We start from the raw sequence: 19,553 nt of genomic DNA, 5'->3' as shown, positions 1-19,553 counted from the left end.
CTTTTGGATTCTAACCCTTTATCTGACATGTCTTTTGCAAATATCTACTCCCATTCCATTGGTTGCCTCTTAGGTTTGCTGATTGTTTCCTTTGCTGTGCAGAAGCTTTTTATCTTGATGAGGTCCCAGTAGTTTATTTTTGCTTTTGTTTCCCTTGCCTCCGGAGACATGTTAAGTAAGAAGTTGCTGCGGCTGAAGTCAAAGAGTTTTTTGCCTGCTTTCAACTCTAGGATTTTGATGGTTTCCTTTCTTATGTTTAGGTGTTTCATCCATTTTGAGTTTATTTTGTGTATGGTGTAAGAAAGTGGTCCAAGTTCGTTTTTCTGCATGTAACTGTCCAGTTTTCCCAGCACCATTTGCTGACAAGACTGTGGATGTTCTTTCCTGCTTTGTCAAAGATTAGTTGGCTGTATGTTTGTGGATCCATTTCTGGGTTCTCTGTTCTGTTCCATTGATCCGAGTGTCTGTTTTTGTGCCGGCACTATACTGTCTTGATGATTACAGCTTTGTAATACATTTTGAAGTCTGGGATTGTGATGCCTCTAGCTTTGGTTTTCTTTTTCAGGTTTACTTTGGCTATTCTGGGTCTTTCCTGGTTCCATACAAATTGTAGGATTGTTTGTTCTAGCTCTGTGAAGAATTCTGGTGTTATATTGTTTTTTTGTTTTTGTTTTTGTTTTTGTTTTTAAATGTTTTTTATTTATTTCTAGGAGAGAGAGAGACAGAGTGAGCAGGGGAGGCTCAGAGAGAGAGGGAGTAACAGACTGAAACAGGCTCCAGGCTCTGAGCTGGCAGTCAGCACAGAGCGCGACGCGGGGCTCGAACCCACGAACCGCGAGATCATGACCTAAGTGAAAGTCGGACGCTTAACTGACTAAGCCACCCAGGCGCCCCAGTATCGACATTTTAACAATATTTGTTCTTCAATCCAGGAGAATGGAATATTTTTCCATTTTTTGTGTGTGTGTGTGTCTTCAGTTCTTTTATAAGCTTTCTATAGTTTTCAGTGTATAGATTTTTCACCTCTTCGGTTAATTCTATTCCTAGGTATTTTATGGTTTTTGGTGGAATTGTAAATGGGATCAGTTCCTTGATTTCTCTTTCTTTTGCTTCATTATTTGTGTATAGAAATGCAACTGATTTCTGTGCATTGATTTTATATCCTGCGACTTCACTCAGTTCATGAATCAGTTCTAGCAGTTTACTGGTGGAATCTTTTGGGTTTTCCATATAGACTATCATGTCTGTGACCACTTCTCACTTCTTACCTCACCTGACTTGTTAGTAGCATTAGTCATAGGCACTTCTTAGAAACAGTTTATTGTCTTGGCTGTGGTGACACCACACGCTTCTAATTTTCTTCCTAACTCTAGACCAGCCACTCCTTTGCTCAGTATCTACATTTTAAGTGTTCCAGGCTCAGAGTTGGGTCTCCTTGTCTCCTCTATATTCATCCTCCCAAGGCGAGCTAGTCCTATTCTGTGGCTTTAACAGGCAATTAAATGGTGGTGATTCATAAACCTCATCTCTAACTCTGACCCCCAGAACTCCACATGCATATATCCTGTTGCCTATTTGACTTTGCCATTTAGATAACCAGCAGATGTATTAATTTTAAAATGGTCAAAGCAAAATATTTTCTTTCTTTTTTATTTTTTGAAATGTTTATTAGAGAGAGAGAGAGAGAACAAGCGGGGAAGGGGCAGAGAGAGGAAGATAGAGAATCCGAAGCAGGCTTCTTTCTGTCAGCATAGAGCCTGGCATGGGGCTCAAACCCACAGAACTGTGAGGTCATGATCTGTGCTGAAGTCAGATGCTCAGTTGACGGAGTCAACGAGGTGCCCCAGAATTTTTTTTACTTCTAACCCAACTCTTCCTACTCAAATTGTTTCTCTTCTAGTCTTCCCTTTTCTTCCTTCCTTCCTCCCTTCCTCCCTCCCTTCCTTACTTCTAAAATAGAACCACCATTGGGGTGCCTGGGTGGTTCAGTTAAGCATTCAGCTTCAGTTCAGGTGATAATCTCGCAGTCTGTGAGTTTGAGCCCTGTGTCTGGCTCTGTGCTGACAGCTCAGAGCCTGGAGCCTGCTTTGGATTCTGTTTCTCCCTCTCTTTTTACCCCCTCCCTGACTCATGTTCTGCCTCTTTCTCTCAAAAATGAATAAATGTTTAAAAAAACAAAGAAATAGAGCCACCATCTCTACAGTACTCAAGTTACAACTCTTTTTCCCTAACACTCGCATCCAAATCCATCGTTAAACAGCCCTGCCAACTTTACCCCCAAATCTGTATTTGTAATTTCACCTTTATCTCAAAATCTATTTTCATAATCTTGTCACACTTGTCTGCCACCCAACACTAAGCCACCATCATCTTGCTTGATCTTTTGCAGTCATTTCCTGAAAGGCCTCTCAGCATCTTATAATTTCTAGTGTTCCCCACCCTTTTTGACCACTTTCCACAGAGCAACCCAGAGTGATCATTTTAAGATATGAGTCTGATTACTCTTTTGCTTAAAATTCTTTTAAGAGTTTTCCTACTACATTTAAGGTAAAGAATTTGGATTTTATTCTAACTTACNTTTTTTTTTTTTTTTTTTTTAAGTTTATTTATTTTGAGAGACAGAACAGAGGAGGGGCAGAGAGTGGGAGAGAAAGAATCCCAGGCAGGCTCTGTGCTGTCAGAGCAGAGCCCAGTGCAGGGCTCAAACTCATGAACTGTGAGATCATGACCTGAGCTGAAACCAAGAGTTGGATGCTTAACTGACTGAGCCACCCAGGTGCCCCGGTCTTGGACTACTTTGTACACCTCATTTCTTGCCCTCTTTCCTTCCTCCCACTACACTCAACCCCACTAACCTTTTTGTACCTCAGATAAGTGAGACTTATTCCTGCCTCAGGGCATTTGCAATAGCTGTTCTTTCTGATCTTTGCATCCTTGGTTCTTTTTTGTCATTTAGATCTCTGCACAGTTGCCACCTCTTCAAGTCTTCTCTTAAACACTCAATCCAAAGTAGCCATCCCAGGATGAGGATATATATTGCCTCAGTTTAATTCTCTGTAGTCCACATCTGTATTTTCTTTTCAACTCCCACCTTGTCTATCTCACCCCATAGAATTTAAGTTCTCTGATAATCATTGTTTAATCATTGTTAAATCTCTAGACGTTAGTGTGTGATAATGGATAGACATTAGACAATGGATGGCTAACAAATATTAACAGATGAATGTCTTTACTTATCTGAAAAATTTTTTTAATCCCACACTAAGTTGTTTTATGATGGGTAGATTCCTAAATGCAACTAATGAAAAGCAGCAATTTTTGTATCTTGGGAATAGGAAAAGAGCCTGCAGAAGTTTTATTACTTACCTGAAGTTGCAGCACTATTCAGGAACAAAGGCTGGAAAGGGGTCCCGATCACAGTCTAGTCTAGAGCCACCATGAGAATTCTTATGCTAGAGATCCGCAGCTGGAAGAGATTGTTAATACTACTTGGTTCAACTGGGATTTCTGCAGCTGTAGGAATTCCCTGCATAACATTTTTCAGAAAGGGCCATTGAGATTCCATGTGATCTTTCAGTCAGAGGGAACTAGCATCTTCCTTTGAGACACCCCATTTTATTGTTGGGAAGCTTTAAAGTTTAGAGGGTTGTCTTTGTGGTGGATATTATGGTAGGACCAGGAATGTGGACATGAATATGTTGAAGTCAGACACTCAACCAACTGAGCCACCCAGGTGGCTCTTGGACATGAATAAGAAGATATGGTTTTACCCTCAAGAGTTTATAATTCCAATGTGTAATGGTGGAATAGGAGAGACACATACATACTATAATGCTTTTAACGTAACATTTAATATAACATTGTAGTGTTATATTTGAGTTATCCCCATTTACTCCTTCCCCTAACTCCTGGTAACCATTGTTTTAGTTTCTGTCTTTGTGAATTTGACTATTATAGGTACCTCATATAATACAATATTTAACCTTTTTTAAAAAAATGTTTTATTTATTTCTAAAAGACAGCATGAGCAGGGGCGGGGTGGGGGGGGTGGGCAGAGAGAAAGGGAGACACAGAATCTGAAACAGTCTCCAGGCCCTGAGCTAGTTGTCAGCACAGAGCCTGACGTGGGGCTTGAACCCACAAATCGTGAGATCATGACCTGAGCCAAAGTTGGATGCTTAACCGACTGAGCCACCCAGACACCCCTATATTTAACCTTTTGTACCTGGCTTATTTTTCATAAAATAGTATTTTTAAGGTTCATACATGTTATAGCATATTCAGACTTTCCTTCCTTTTTAAGGCATGTATATACTACCTTTTGTTTATCCATTGTTCAATGGACATTGGCAAGAATATTTTATTTTATTAAAAATTTATTTATTTATTTATTTTGAGAGAGAGGAGAGAGAGAGAGCCAAGTGGGGTGGGGACAGAGAGAGAGAGAGAGAGAGAGGGAGGGAGAAAATCCCAGGTAGGCTCCATGCTGTTGACGAATCATGAGATCATGACCTGAGCTGAAATCAGGAGTCGCACACTTAACTGGCTGAGCCACCCAGGCACTCCAGCAAGAATATTTTAAAGTTTTCATGTATCTAGCAGAATGTCTGACATTTAGTAGGTACTCTGAATATCTGAAAGGAAAAAATAAATGAGAGAAAGGCAAAGAGAAGCTTTCTCCGAGAAAATGACAGGTTAGCTGGGCCCTGATAGATTTTGTTAGTCAGAAAAGTGATGGTCTTACTGGAGTTTAGGAAATACCATAGCTCAGTACTAGTTACTCTGCATAGGATCTGACAATGAGTTAAAATTTTTTTCTCGAAGAAGCCATAGTCTACTGAAGGCAATAGGAATAAGAAAACTGCTTTGAATTAAACTAGAATAATAGGAGAAAAATCAAACAATGGGAAAGAAGTGTCTTGTTGAGAGGATATAAAAAGGCATCCTTCATGGAAGAAGTTGCATTGCAGTGTATCTGGAAGAAGTGAATAGATTTGGGCATATAGAAAGTGGAAGAGGAAGTTGCAGGAATAGGTAACAATAGGAACAGAGATAAGCTGGTGAGAAATTATAGTGCCCTGTTCTTGAAAGAAGCAGTCCCATTTGGCTAGAGGGTAAAGTCCATAAAGAGGAACCAAGTGGTAGGGGATGGATGGTTAGAAAAGGGTCATGTTGAAAAGGACCTTGAAGGATACAGAAATGCTGATGCATAGGAGCACATGTACCCCAATGTTCATAGCAGCACTCTCCACAATAGCTAAAACATGGAAAGAGCCTAAGTGTCCATCAACAGATGAATGGATCAAGAAGATGTGGTTTATCTATACCATGGAATACTACATGGCAATGAGAAACAATGAAATCTGGCCATGTGTAGCAACATGGATGGACCTTGAGGGTGTTATGCTGAGTGAAATAAGTCAGGCAGAGAAGGACAAATATCATATGTTTGCACGTATAGGAGGATTAGGAGGAACTTGACGGAGGAACAAGGGGGAGAAGAAGGGCAGAAATGGTGGGGGAAAGGGAGAGAAGCAAACCATGAGAGACTCTTGAATGCTGACAAAAACTGAGGACTGATGGATGTGGGGGGAGGGGGGGATGGGCATGGAGGAGGACACTTGTGGGGATGAGCACTGAGTGTTATGTGGAAACTAATTTGACAATAAACTATTAAAAAAAAAAAAGAAAAGGACCTTGAATTCTAAAATTTGGAGTTTGCATTTATTTTAATTTATTATTTTATTTTATTTTAGAGTGAGTGGGAAGAAGGGCAGAGGGAGAGAGAAAGAGAATAGTTACTCAGGCTCCATACTCAGTTTAGTGCCTGATATGGGGCTCGATCCCTTGACCCTGGGATCATGGCCTGAGCTAAAATCAAACGTTGGATGCTCAACAAATGGACTGAGCCACCCAAGTGCCCCTGCATTTAATATCGTAGGTAGATAGAGGGAACCATTGCATTTTTTAAAAGCAATTATATGATCAGACTATATTTGAATAGAAAGAATAAAAGAGGATAGATATTAGCAAAGAAGATATTATGAAATGTCAGGGTGCCTGGCGGCTCAGTTGGTAGAGTATGTGACTTTTGATCTCAGGGTCATGAGTTCAAGCCCCACACTGGGCATAGAACTTACTTAAAAACAAAACAAAAAAAACTTAGAATATTATCAATTGAGAGGTAATGGTGATTCAGAATAGAATTTATTTTATTCTTTAATCATTTAATATTTATTGAATGTTCACAATGTTCTAGGTACTATTCTAGGAAAAGGAAATGATAAGCATTTCCTATCTATACCTGGTCTCCTATCTATATAGTGTTTATATTTGGAGATAGAGATAGGAGTAGGGGAGAGGAGACAAAATAAACACAAAAAAATAACTTCACAGTATATAAAATGTTATATAGGAAATACACGGGGTTATGTAATATAGGGAAAGGGAATTTAAGATCATTTTGAGAAGGAGGCCCTCTCTGAGGATGTGACCTCTGAAAACTGAAGGATATGTAAGAACCAGCCAGAAAAGTGTTGTAGGAAGAGGGAACAGAAAATGCAAAGACACGGAATTTTGGAAAGATTTGGTCGACCCAGTGAATACCACTGGCACCATAAAGACTGTTGTGACTGGCTTACAATGTGAACCACAGAGTGGTAGGAGATAAAGTTGAAAGTAGAAAGGAGACAGATGCACAGAGCCTAGTCAACATGGTAAGGAATTTTTTTTCTTCCTTCCTTCCTTCCTTCCTTCCTTCCTTCCTTCCTTCCTTCCTTCCTTCCTTCCTTCCTTCCTCCCCTCCCTCCTTCCCTTCCCTTCCCTTCCCTTCCCTTCCTTCTTTTTTCTTTCTTTTCTTTCTTTCTTAAGTTTGTTTATCTTGTGTTTGGGGGTAGGGGAGGGGCAGAGACAGAGAGAAGCCCAAGCAGCTCCATGCTGTCAGCACAGAGCCTGATGCAAGGCTCAATCCCATCAATCGTGAAATCATGACCTGAGCTGAAATCAACAGTCAGATAACCAACTGAGCCACCTAGGCACCCTTAATTTTATTTCTAAGTGCCAAAAAAAAAAAAAAAAAAATCAAACCCAAGAAAGGTTTTTTAAGCAAGGGGATGATATGATGGAAAGATGGAATAACTATTAGCTGGGATAGTGGCTCTGGGAAAGGAGTTGAGGAATCCAAGTACGAGGCAATATGGAGCAGAGCACAGGGGAGTTAATAATAGAATAGGTATGAGGTTGAGGGAGAGTTAAAGATGACTGGTTTGACCCTGTTTGGCTTAGAATGAATGTGCCATTTATAGAAATAGGCAAGTCAGAAACAGTTGTTTTATAGAGAACACGGGAAAGATGTTGATTTTTAGCTGCTGCAGAACTTACAGGTAAAAATGTATCTAGAGCTAGAAATGGAGGTTTAATGCTTAGAGGAGAGCACAGAACTAGAAAAAGATTCAGGTACCATCTACATAGAATAAATAGGACTTTAAGGAAAGAATGTATGTAGGGAAGAAAAGGTAGAGGCTGAAGGCAAGTATATTTAGAGACTGTGTTTACCAACAGGAAGGAGCAGAGGAAGAAAGTTTAAGAGACTGAGAGAAAAGTGTAATGTCATAGGGGCTCCTGGGTAGTTCAGTTGGTTACATGTCCGATTGTTGATTTCAGCTCAGGTCATGATCTCACAGTTCATGAGTTTGAGCACTACATTAGGCACTATGATGACAGGACAGAACCTGGTTGGGATTCTGTCTCTTCCTCTGTCTGCGCCTTCCCTACTCACTCACTGTCTGTCTTTTTCAAAATAAGTAAATTAAAAAATTTTAAACTGTAATGTCATATAAGTAATGGGAGGACAAAATATTAAAAACAAATGGCAGAGGGAGAAGGAAGGGAGAGTAGAAATCTCAAGTCACTGCAAAGAATCTGAGCCTGGGGTGGAGGGTAGAGGCAGGCAGAATCTGAATTTAGTAACAGTTGTTGGTGACCCTCAAATGAGGGTGAAATCAGACTGTAAAGGGTAGGTGATAAGGAAATAGAAGTTTTTCAATTTAGTAACCATTTTTTAAATTGTAAATAGTATTCATTGTTGAAAATCTGGATAGTTAAATCTTTAGGAATCTGCTATATGCCAGGCATTAGGCCAGGTGGTGAATACAAGAAGGAACAGAATGATTCTTCTGTTGAAGAAGAGTACAGTGAGGGAGAGAGACATATAATTAAAAATTCACCATTATTTAGTTCCTTTATCTTTTCATTTTCTTCCCTCTCTGCTTAGAGTCCATGATCTATTATTAAAATTAGCCTTATGAATATATCCTCAATAAACTTGCTCCTCCTTCCCTCCGTTGTAGTCTGCTAACTGTATTCCTACCCTTGTTAAATTCAACGCTTTATCTATTCCTTGCCTATACCTGAGTAGCTGAATGAGGAGAAAAGTTCACTATGCTCACTGGCTTCGAATAAAATTCATGACTACTAATCTTAGGTGGGTGTTTAGTATTGCTTATCTGAATTTCTGCATCTCTGCAATCTGTTTTCTCTCTCACTTTTCTAGATGGCAATTTCTTTCTCCCTCTCTTTTTTTGTTTTTGAGAGAGGGTGAAAGTGAGTGAGGGGCAGAGAGAGAGAAGGAGAGAGAGAGAGAAGGAGGGTGGGAGGGAGAGAGAGAAAAGCAGGGTGCACCCGAAGTAGAGCTCGAGCTCACTCAGAGTGGGGCTCGAACTCATGAACCATGAGATCATGACCTGAGCCAAAGTCCGATTCTTACCGATTGCCCCCCAAGTTGACAATTTCACATATTTTTTTTTTTTAAACAACTCATCTTCCCCCTTCTACCTAAGGAAACTGCTTCCTGTTTCACTGGTAACATTGAAGTAGTCAGAAGATATCTATAACTCCCCATTGGTCCTGTTGCCAAAGCTATCAGCATTATTTGCACCTGAATGTGAATACCCTTTCTCCTGTTCCCAGTGCATGACTGTTCAAGTTTTGTCCAGGATCTATCTCACTACTTGTAAGCCAAATCTCATCCCATCCCTGGGTTCTTCTCAAGGACATCCCTTAGGAATTATCTTGTGCTTTCTTTTGATGATCATCAGTTTTTGTCTCTCTACTGAGTCATTCTCATCAGCATATAAATATGTGATACTATCTCCCATTTAAGAATAATAAAGAAGGAAAATTCCCGGGACTATAAGCTGTTCCAGATACTTCCCTATTTCTCTGCTCCCTGTTTACAGCAGTACTCCTCAAGACAGTTGTCTGCAGGCATTTCTTTCTTCTTCTTTCCTTCTCTTTAATCCATTCTAGTTAGGCTTTCACCCTTACCATTTCATTGAAACCATTTTGTACAGATCACTTAATGATCTCTACTTTATCAAGTCCTGAGATCATTTACCTGGTTGATCATTTTCTCTTTGTTGAAATGCTGTCTTAAAAATACACCATGGTGGGGCGCCTAGTGGCTCAGTGTGTTAAGCATCTGGCTCTTGGTTTTGGCTCACTCATGATCTCGTTTGTCGGTTTGTGTTGATAGTATGGGCCTGCTTGAGATTCTCTCTCTCTCTGCCCTCCCCCACTCATACTGTCTCTTTCAAAAATATATATATATATCATGTTCTTAGTTCTCCTTTTATTTTATTAATTGCTCTCTCTTGGTTTCCTTTGCTGGTTCTTCCTCATCTTACTATCTGCTAACCATTGGTGAACCTCAGGACTTAGACCTCTTTTCTTATTCAATCATACTCATTTCAGATAACATCTATAGGCTGACAGCGCTTGATTTTATAACTTTGGCCCAGACCTTTCTCCTGAACTTTAGATTCTTCAGATAGGCTGCTGGATTGTCTACTCTTGTACGTTCATTAGGCATTTCAATCTTAACATGTCTAAAAGCAAAATATTTTTTCCCTTTAAACATGTTCTTTTTATCTAGCCATCTTCATTTCAATAAATAACAATTCTATTCTTCTAATTGCTTAAGATAAAAAACTTGAAATCATCTTTATGTTGTCTCTCTCTCTCCTGCCCATCCATGTCCATGCCATCAGCATGTCTGATAGGCTCTCTCTTCAAAAACATACTCAGAATCCCACCATTTCTCACTATATCCTCTTTGTTCAGGATGCCATGTCTCTTGCCTAGATTATTTTAATAGTCTCCCAACTGATCTTTCTACTTCTAACCCTGCTTATTTTGAATGGTCTCTTCTCAACCCAGCAGCTAGAGTGAGCCTTTTAACATGCATGAGGGATGATATCATCTGGCTCAGCATCCTCTTATGTCTTCCCATCTTACTCAGTAAAAGTCAGTGCTCTTAAGATGGCTTACAGGTTGTTACATGATAGAGCTCCTTTAACATCTCTTACTTCTCTCCTACTAGTCTTCTCCCTTTTGTTCATTCAGCCCCAGCATCACTGGCCTCCTTGCTGCTCCTTGAACATTCCAAGCATGCTTCTACCTCAGGGGCTTTGCATTTGCTGTTCCCTCTGCTTGAAAATTTTTTCCCCTAGCTACCTGCTGTGCTAGTTCCCTCACTTCATTTAGGACTCTGCTTAAATGTCATCTGAATAGAGTGGTTTTCTTTGTGCAACATATATAAAAGAGCAATCCCTGCACCCCCAGAACTCTTTCCTTAACTCTGCTTTATTTTTTTCCATAGGATCTATTACCATTTGATATATCTAGTCGTTTATTGTTATGTTCTATCTTAATGAGAAATTCTTCATTTTCTTTATTAACTTAAAGATAGAAATATGTTCCTCATGCTCCTAAATTGGAAGTCTGGCTTGTTCACCACTATATATGCACTGGACCTCATACAGTTCCTCCTGCCACATAGCAGATATTCAAAATAATTTTTTCTTTAATAAATGAGTACCTTTTTACTTTTCTCTAGCAGAGAGACCAGGTTGCATTTATTGTGAGTATATGTGTGGGTATGCACACTTGTAGTAACTACATAAGATTAGGTGGACCTTCTGATATATATTTTGTAGGAATAGTTCTCCATCCATCTAAATCCTGATTTTCTATAAGCATTATTAAATCAGTCCATAGATTCAAACCTATTGTGGTTGATTTTTCGCAAATCCCAGTGCCTTATTTATTATGTATAATAGCATGGCAGAAAGAGATGTAGAGACAGATTTCCCCCCCATTAAGTCTGCATGCTGTTTTAAGAAGAGTTGAGTGGGAATGGTACAGTGTTTTGTTTGATAGAATGAATCAACTTGCTGTGGTTTGATTATACTGTGTGGGACTTGGAAAACACTGCCATTTTAAGCTTTGGTTATACATGATCTTTAAGAGACCATTGGATATGACTCAGTAAACAAAAGTGGTCTAAATTATTTAAGTATCAAATTACCCCATTCTAATTAAATGGCTCTTCAAAAGCCGTACCTTATAAAACTGCTGAATGACAGTTGAATCATTTACTTATTGTGATGGTCTAAATAAATAGTCATTTCCAAGAATTATAAGCAAATATAAAAGACAAAATAATGTAAGGTTCTAGATTAAAATACTCAGTTATAATCATTCAAGAAGCTTAATGATGTTTGTGCATTCACAATAAAACCTTGAATGTGTTGATGATTCTGTGTGACAAATGTTTATCATCCCCCTTCATACAGAGATGGCTTCTGCTTTCCTCCACAGACACACAAACACATTTTTAGGTCCTAAAGAGATTATCTCTGTTCTTCTTGAAAAAATATTAATTGAATTTAAATTTAAAAATTCATTCAGAAAATAAAAGATATAATTTACTTTCATTTTAGTTACTTTTCTTAAGTGTCTATTTTTGTTAAATTTGTTGATACTGAATGCTGGTCAGATATATTGACCTTTAGTAACTCAAGATATTTTATAGACAAAAGAAATAGTTGTTAAAATGATAAGATACTGTATATACTTTTACGCACATAATTATATGGAAATATATATGAGAGCAGTACTTTGATAGAATTTTTGGAAAAAAATTTACAGTTGTGGTTTTGTTCACAGGAAGGGAGGCAATAATAAGTTAATAAAGATCTATCATCGCGATGGTAAATACGGTTTTTCTGATCCTCTGACATTTAATTCTGTGGTGGAGCTCATTAACCACTATCATCATGAATCTCTTGCTCAGTACAATCCCAAACTTGATGTGAAGCTCATGTACCCAGTGTCCAGATACCAACAGGTATGATTACAGAAGTTCTTGATAGCTGTTCAACAAGTCATTTTTAACATCTTTTCATTTTAATTTACCAGGCTTATCAGTTTAAAAAAAGAAGAGAAAAAAGGAATCTAGTCATTTTAAATTTCCTATTTAAGATGTAAGATATTTTTGGAACTTATTCTGTGGCTAGTATTCCTTAATAGCTTGTTACATGTACTTATTAACTTTATATAAAAATACTTCTGCTTATGTTTCCTATTTAGACTTCATTTCTTAATTTTTAAAATATTAACTATTTTGATGTGATCTAAAGGCTGATAATAGTTTTAACAAAAGAATTGAGTGCTTTTGGATGCTTGATATTAATACAGTGACTTAAAGTATAAATGCAATTTAAAAATAAATAGGTGTGGAAAAACTCATGTGTCAGAATTCTTAACATTCTTTCTTTCTTTCTTTTTTTTTTTTTTTTAACTGTATAGGATCAATTGGTAAAAGAAGATAACATAGATGCAGTAGGTAAAAAACTCCAAGAGTACCATTCTCAGTATCAGGAAAAGAGTAAGGAGTATGACAGGCTATATGAGGAATATACCAGAACATCACAGGTTAGTATACTTTTGTTGATTAGCCCAGCAGGTTTGTGATGTTATAGTTACATTAGATTTTCTGTAATTCACCTGACAATCTTTCGCTGTCTTAATATTTTGAACGACCTTTTTGAGACTGTGGTGATACAAATTCTTTTCTCATTTGTAAATCACTTTTTTATTGGTTAAGGGCATAATTTTTTTTTCAGTTAGTATTAACTAGGATAAGGTTCGACTGCAAGTGATAAGAAATAACAAAACAGCAAAGGCTTCAGATGGAAATTTATTTTTCTTTCATGTATAGGCAGTGCCAATGATATTATGTCAACTCCACAGTCGTTAGGGCTTAGAGTTCTTCTGTTTTGATGCTTTGCTATCTGTAGATGTTGGCTTACTCCAGCATCAGCCATCACAACAATATTCTAGCAAACAAGAAGGAAGAATAGGAAGAGAAAGGAAAGTTTCCTGTTTTAAGGCTACTTCCTAGAAGAAGTACACAATGTTTTTTCTTTCATCCTACTGGCAGTGCAGCTGCAGGTCACAACACCACAGGGAGGCAAAGAAAGCTAGTCTTTATTTGGTCAGGTGCCCAATTAACATTTGAGAGTTTTCTGAGGAAGAAGGAACTAATGGAATTATGAGACCACTAGTAGTCTTTTTATTTTTTTAAGTTTATTTTATTTATTTTGAGGGAGAGAGAGAGAGGATGCCATGAGTAGGGGAGGGGCAGAGAGAGAATCCTTTATCAGCGCAGAGTCTGACATTGGTTCGAACTCCCAAACCATGAGATCTTGACCTGAGCTGAAATCAAGAATCAGACGCCCAAGCAACTGAGCTACCCAGGCGCCCTGAGGCCACTAGTAGTCTTAACCACACAGTTTCTGGATCATAAACCTTACTAATATTCTTTTATTATATATATATGTGATAGAACAAAATTCTGAAGAATAATCTAGTTCTTTTCCTAGAACTGCTTTTGATTTTTTTTTTTTAAGTTACATTTGGATTGGCTTAATTTGCCCTGAGTTGTTATATAACATATAAAAGGTGCTAGGAATTTTTATGAAGGTACAAGTCTTCAGGGGAATTTATCCATTGCAGTATTTGGGTCATTGGTGGCCTAAGAAGATGTATCTGACTGGGTTTCTTATGCACATTCTTTTGAAACACAGGTTATTACTTTGAACGTCAAATAACTTAATGAAGCTTTAGTCTGTATTGATTAGTCTATGTTATGGTGGCATTAGTCCATTCTTCTAAATTCATAGTGAATCCTCAGTGCAGTAATAACTTGCCTGAGTCCTTTATCGAACATAACAATAGGGGATTTTTTCTAGTGTTTGTTTTCTGTTGTGTTATTATTATTGCTCTTTATTATTTCCTTTTTATTTTTATTTTTGCTTTCAATTTAATTTGCTCTTTTACTAGCTTAAGGTGAATTTTGTTCATTGGCTTTAAAAGTTTTAAGTTATTTAATTTTTCATTCTCTCATTCATTCATTCATTCATTCAATTATTCATTCATTTTGAGAGAGGGAGAGAGCAAAAGTGAGTGAGGGGCAGAGAGAGAAGAGAGAGTGTGGACCCCAGTGGGCTCAAGTTCCCCTTGAAGCAGGGCTGGTGCTCACCCGAAGTGGAGCTTGAACTCATGAACTGTGAGATCATGACCTGAGCCAAGGTCAGATGCTTAATGAATGAGCCCTCCAGGCGCCCCTAAAACTTTATTTTCTGCTATAAGCATTTAAAGCTATAAATTTCCATCTAAGCACTGCTATAGGTGCATCCTGCAAGTTTTGTTATACTGTTATTTTCCTTGTTCAGTTTTAAATATTTTCTAATTTCCCTTGTGACTTCAATTTTAGACATATGTTCTTCAATTTCTAAATATTGGAGGCTTCTTTAGATATATTACTTCTAGTTTAATTTTTTTGTAGTCAGTGAACATTTAAGGTTACAGTGCTTTGAAATTTATTGACTTATGACCTAGTACCTGCCTTATTTTTGTAAACTTGCACACAAAGACTAGTAAAGTTGTTGGGATAGTGCTCTTGCAGTTATTGGTGTAGTCCTCTATAAGTATCAGTTTGGTTAAGGTGATTCATAGTATCGTTCAGATACTCTATATCTTCACTGAATTTTCTTTTTTGCTAGTACTCTCAGTGAATTAGAAGGAATCTTAAAGTCTCTAGCTACAACTGTAGGTTTGTCTATTTCTCTTTTTAGTTCTGTTAGCTTTTGCTTTATGTGTATTGAAATTCTATTAAGTGCTAACACATTTATAGTAAATTTTTTCCTTTATCAATATGAAATGTTCCTCATTATATTTGGTAATCCTCCTGGTCTTGACGTTTACTTTTTCTAATATATTCCCATAAACTTTCATACACTTACTGTTTGCAGGATATGTCTTTTTCTGTCCTTTTATTTTTAATCTATTTGTGTCTATATTATAGTTAAAGTGCATCTCTTATACATAATAATATATAGTTGGGTGTGGCTTTGTAAAGAAAAATCCAGCCTGACAATCTCTGCATTTTAATTGGAATGTGTAATCCATTTGTGTGTCATAATTATTGATGTAGTTGGTTTATGTTTACTTTTTTGCTATTTGTTTTCTATTTGCTTCATCTGTTTTTTGGTTCTCTGCAACTCCTTCTTGGTTGTCTTTTGGATCAAACATTTTTTCTTTTTAAATGTATATTTATTTTTGAGAGAGAACATGAGCAGGGGAGGGACAGAGAGAGAGGGAGACAGAATCCAAAGCTGGCTCTGGGCTCTGTGCTGACAGCCCTGACGCAGGGCTCAAACCCACAACCTATGAGATCATTACCTGAGCTGAAGTTGGACACTTAACTGATTGAGCCACTCAGGCACCCCTGGGTCAAACATTTTTTAGTATTCCATTTTAATTCCTCATNCCCCATAGGAAGTTGTTCTAAGGATTATAACATGCATTCTTAACCACAGTTACTTAATTTCATATTGTATCACGTAACATGCAAATATAATAGCCCTGTTTTATATCATTGTTTCTCTTATTGTTATCATATATTTTATATCTACCTATGTTATCCCCATAATTCATTCTTACAGTATTTACCTATTCTAGGTAACTTATATAAGTGGAATCATACTAATTACAATGTTTTCAAGGAAAATCCATGTTGTAGCTTATATCAAAATATCACTTTTTATGGTTGAATAATATTGCATTGTATATGTAGATGACATTTTGTTCATTTATCTGTTGATGGCATTGTGTCATTTTCCAGTGTTTAGCCATTGTTAATAATACTGCTTATTAACATTGGTGTGCAAATAACTGTTCAAGTCTCTACTTTCATTTCTTTTGGATATATACCTAGGAATGGAATTGCTGGATCATATGGTACTCTGTTTAACCTTTTGAGAAACTGAAAAACTGTTTTCCACACTGGCAAAAGTATTTTTATCGTCAATGTGTGGAGATTCCAGTTTTTCCACATTCTAAGACTTGTTACTATTTTTTTTAATCCTTAGTTTTTTATAGCTATCCTAGTAGTCATGAAGTAATATTGTTTTTGTTATTGTTGAGTTTTAGGAGTTTTTTTTTTTAATGTGTGTTTATTTTGAGAGAGTGTGTGAGTGGGGGAGGGGCACAGAGAGAGAGAGAGAGAGAGAGAGAGAGAGAGAGAGAATCCCAAGCAGTTTTTGCGCTCTTGAGTGCAGAGCTCAATGGGGAACTCAAACTCATGAACCATGAGATCATGACCTGAGCCAAAACCAAGAGTCAGCCACCTAACGGACTGAACCACCCAGGTGTCTGCCTAGGAGTTTGTTTTTTTTAATGCCCTATCAGATACATGATTTTCAGATATTTTCCCCATTGTAGGTTGTCTTTTTGCTTTTTTATAGCATCCTTTGATGTGCAAATGTTCTTAATTTTGGTGAAGTCTAATTTGTTTTTTCTTTTGTTGCCTATTCTTTTGTTATCATATTCATGATGTTGTTGCCAAATCCAATGTCATATTTTCTCCAGTGGTTACTTCTAAGAGCTTGTTGTTTGTACTCTTAAATTTAGGTCTTTGATCCATTTTGAGTTAACTTTTATATGTGATGTGAGTTAAGGTCCCGGCTTTATTGTTTTACATGTGAAAATACATTTTCCCTGCACTGTGATCCAAACACCATTTCTCCATTGAATGATCTTGGGATATTTGCTGAATTGAGACATTGATCATAGGTGTGAGGGTTTATTTTTGGGCTTTCTATTGCATTCTCTTGGTCTATGTCTATCCTTATGTCAGTACTATATTCAAAATATAGCTATGACATAGCTTCTTAATAAGCTTTGAAATCTGCAAGTGTGAGTCTTCCAACTTTGTTCTTTTTCAGGATTGTTTTGGCTATTCTAGGTCTCTTTCAATTCCATATGAATTTGAGGTTGAGTTTTTCTGTTTCTATAAAAAAATGCAGTTGGGATTTTGATAGAGAGTGCATTGAATCTGTGTATTATTTTGGGTAAGATGACAATAGTCATCTTAACAAAATTAAGCCTTCCAATTTATTTATGTCTTATTTCTTTCAGCATTGTTTTGTAGTTTTCCGTGTATGAGTTTCTTACCTCCTGGTTAAATTTATTCCTAAATATTTTATTCTTTTTGATGCTGTTGTTGATGGGATTCTTTCCTTTTGATTATTCATTGCTACTATATAGAATACAGTTGATTTTGTATTCTGCAACTTTCATGAATTCATTAGCTCTAACAAAAACCTAATTTAGGGCTTTGTACCTATAAGATAATGCCATTTGAGATAATTTATTTCTTCCTCTCCAATATGGATGTCTGTGTTTCTTTTCATTGCCTAATTGCTTTGGCTAGAGCTTTAAGTACTTTGCTGAATAAAAGTGGAGAAAGTGGATATCCTTGCCTTGTTCATGATTTGGGTGGAAAGCTTGCTCATGTCACCATTATGATGTTACCTTGTGGTTTTTCTTATATGGCTGTACTAGTTTCCTAGGTCTGTTATAACAAAGTACAACACACAAGGGGTGCCTGGGTGGCTCAGTCAGTTGAGCATCTGACTTCAGTTCAGGTCATGATCTCATGGTTCCTGGGTTTGAGCCCCACGTTGGGCTCTCTGCTGACAGCTCAGAACCTTGAACCTGCTTCAGATTCTGAATCTCCCTCTCTCTCTGCCCCTCCCCAACTTGCTCTCTGTCTCTCAAGGATGGATAAACATTAAAATAAATCATGGAGGAGGACACTTGTGGGGATGAGCACTGAGTGTTATGTGGAAACTAATTTGACAATAAACTATTAAAAAAAAAAAACATTAAAATAAATTAAAAACAAAAAAACAAAAACAAAGTACAACAAACTGGGTGGCCTAAAACAACAAATTTATTGTCTCACTGTTCTAGGGGCTCCAAGTCCAAACTCAAGGTGTTGGCAGGGCCTTCTCTTTATGGTGGCTCTGAGGAAGAACATTCCTTGTTTTTCTTAGCTTCTGATGGTTGCTGGCAGGCCTTCGCATTCTTTGGGTTGGACATACCACTTCAATTTATGCCTTCATTATCAATGGCATTCTCCCTCTGTGTCTCTGCTTTCTTTTTTAGTAAGGATACTAACCAATCATTGGATTAGGGCCCGTTCTCTTCCAATTATCACCTCATCTTAATTCATTAAAGACTTTGTTTCCTAATAAGATCACATTCTAAGGTCCTGAGGATTAGGACTGATCATATCCAATGTGGGAACACAGTTCAATCTATAACAATGGACTTTATATGTTGAAGAAGTTTCCTTTTATTTCTAGTTTAATGTTTTTATCATGCAAGTGTGTTGGATTTTGTCAGGTGTTTTGTCTGCATTAATTAAGATGATCATGTGGGTTTTTTTCCTTCAGCCTATTAATGTTGCGTATTGATTGATTTTTGTATGTTGAACCATCCTTGCATTCCTGGGGTAAATTCCATGTGGTAATGGTGTATAGTCACAGTCCTTTTAATATGCTGCTACATTTAGTTGGCTTGCATTTTGTTGAGGATTTTTGCATCTATATTTAAGGGATGTTGTTCTGTAGCTTTTTTGGAGTCTCTTGATTGAGCTTAAGGATCAGAGTAATGATGGCCTCATAGAATGAGTTAGTACGTGTTAATTCTTCCTCCTAGAAGAGTTTGAGAAGGGTTGGTGTTAATTCTTCTTTAAATGTTTGGTAACATCACTAGTGAAGCTATCTGTTCCTGGGCTTTTCTTTGTTGGGAAGTTTTTGATTACTGCTTCAATTTCCTTATTGATTATAGGTCTATTTAGATTTTCTTTTTGAGTCAGTTTTGGTAGTTGTGTGCTTCAAGGAATTTGTCCATTTCATCTAGGTTATCCAGTCTGTTGGCATACAATTTTATACAACATTCTCTTACAGTTTTTATTTCTGTAAAGTGAGTAGAATGGCTCCCTTTAAACTTACTGTTTAGTAATTTGAGCCCTTTTTTCCCTTAGTCAAACTAAAAGTTTGTCGATTTTGATGATCTTGTAAAGAACCAAATTTTAGTTCTGTCAATTTTCTCTATTTTTCTATTTTCTATTTCTTTTATCTCTTTCATCTTTATTGTTTCCTTCTGCTGGCTTTGGGTTAAACTTCCCCTTCTTTTTCTAGTTGAAGGATAGTACTGCTTGGATACAGAATTCTTGGTTGACAGTTTTTTTCTTTTAAGACTTACTTGCCATCCCACTGCCTTCTGGCCTTCATGGTTTCTGATGGGAAATCAGCTATTAATTTTATTGAAGATCTTTTGTACATGATGCATTTATTCTC

At 37.2% G+C, this 19,553-nt stretch overlaps 1 protein-coding gene across 5 annotated transcripts in view; it reads left to right on the top strand.

Annotated features, from left to right (window-relative positions):
- PIK3R3 (phosphoinositide-3-kinase regulatory subunit 3) overlaps window positions 1-19,553 on the top strand; it is a 156,482-nt gene that overhangs the window by 114,373 nt on the left and 22,556 nt on the right. For all 5 annotated transcript variants that reach the window (XM_077752135.1, XM_077752134.1, XM_077752136.1 and 2 more), the window contains exons 4-5: window positions 12,007-12,187; window positions 12,649-12,774. In XM_077752135.1, coding sequence (XP_077608261.1) covers window positions 12,007-12,187; window positions 12,649-12,774 — 307 coding nt within the window. The remainder of the gene's footprint in view (window positions 1-12,006; window positions 12,188-12,648; window positions 12,775-19,553) is intronic.

This window comes from Crocuta crocuta, unplaced genomic scaffold (genome assembly GCF_008692635.1).
Source record: "Crocuta crocuta isolate KB4526 unplaced genomic scaffold, BGI_CrCroc_1.0 scaffold367, whole genome shotgun sequence".
Taxonomy (NCBI): Eukaryota; Metazoa; Chordata; class Mammalia; order Carnivora; family Hyaenidae; genus Crocuta; species Crocuta crocuta.
Note: the sequence above shows the minus strand (reverse complement) of the source record. Positions and strands in the feature narration are given on the sequence as shown.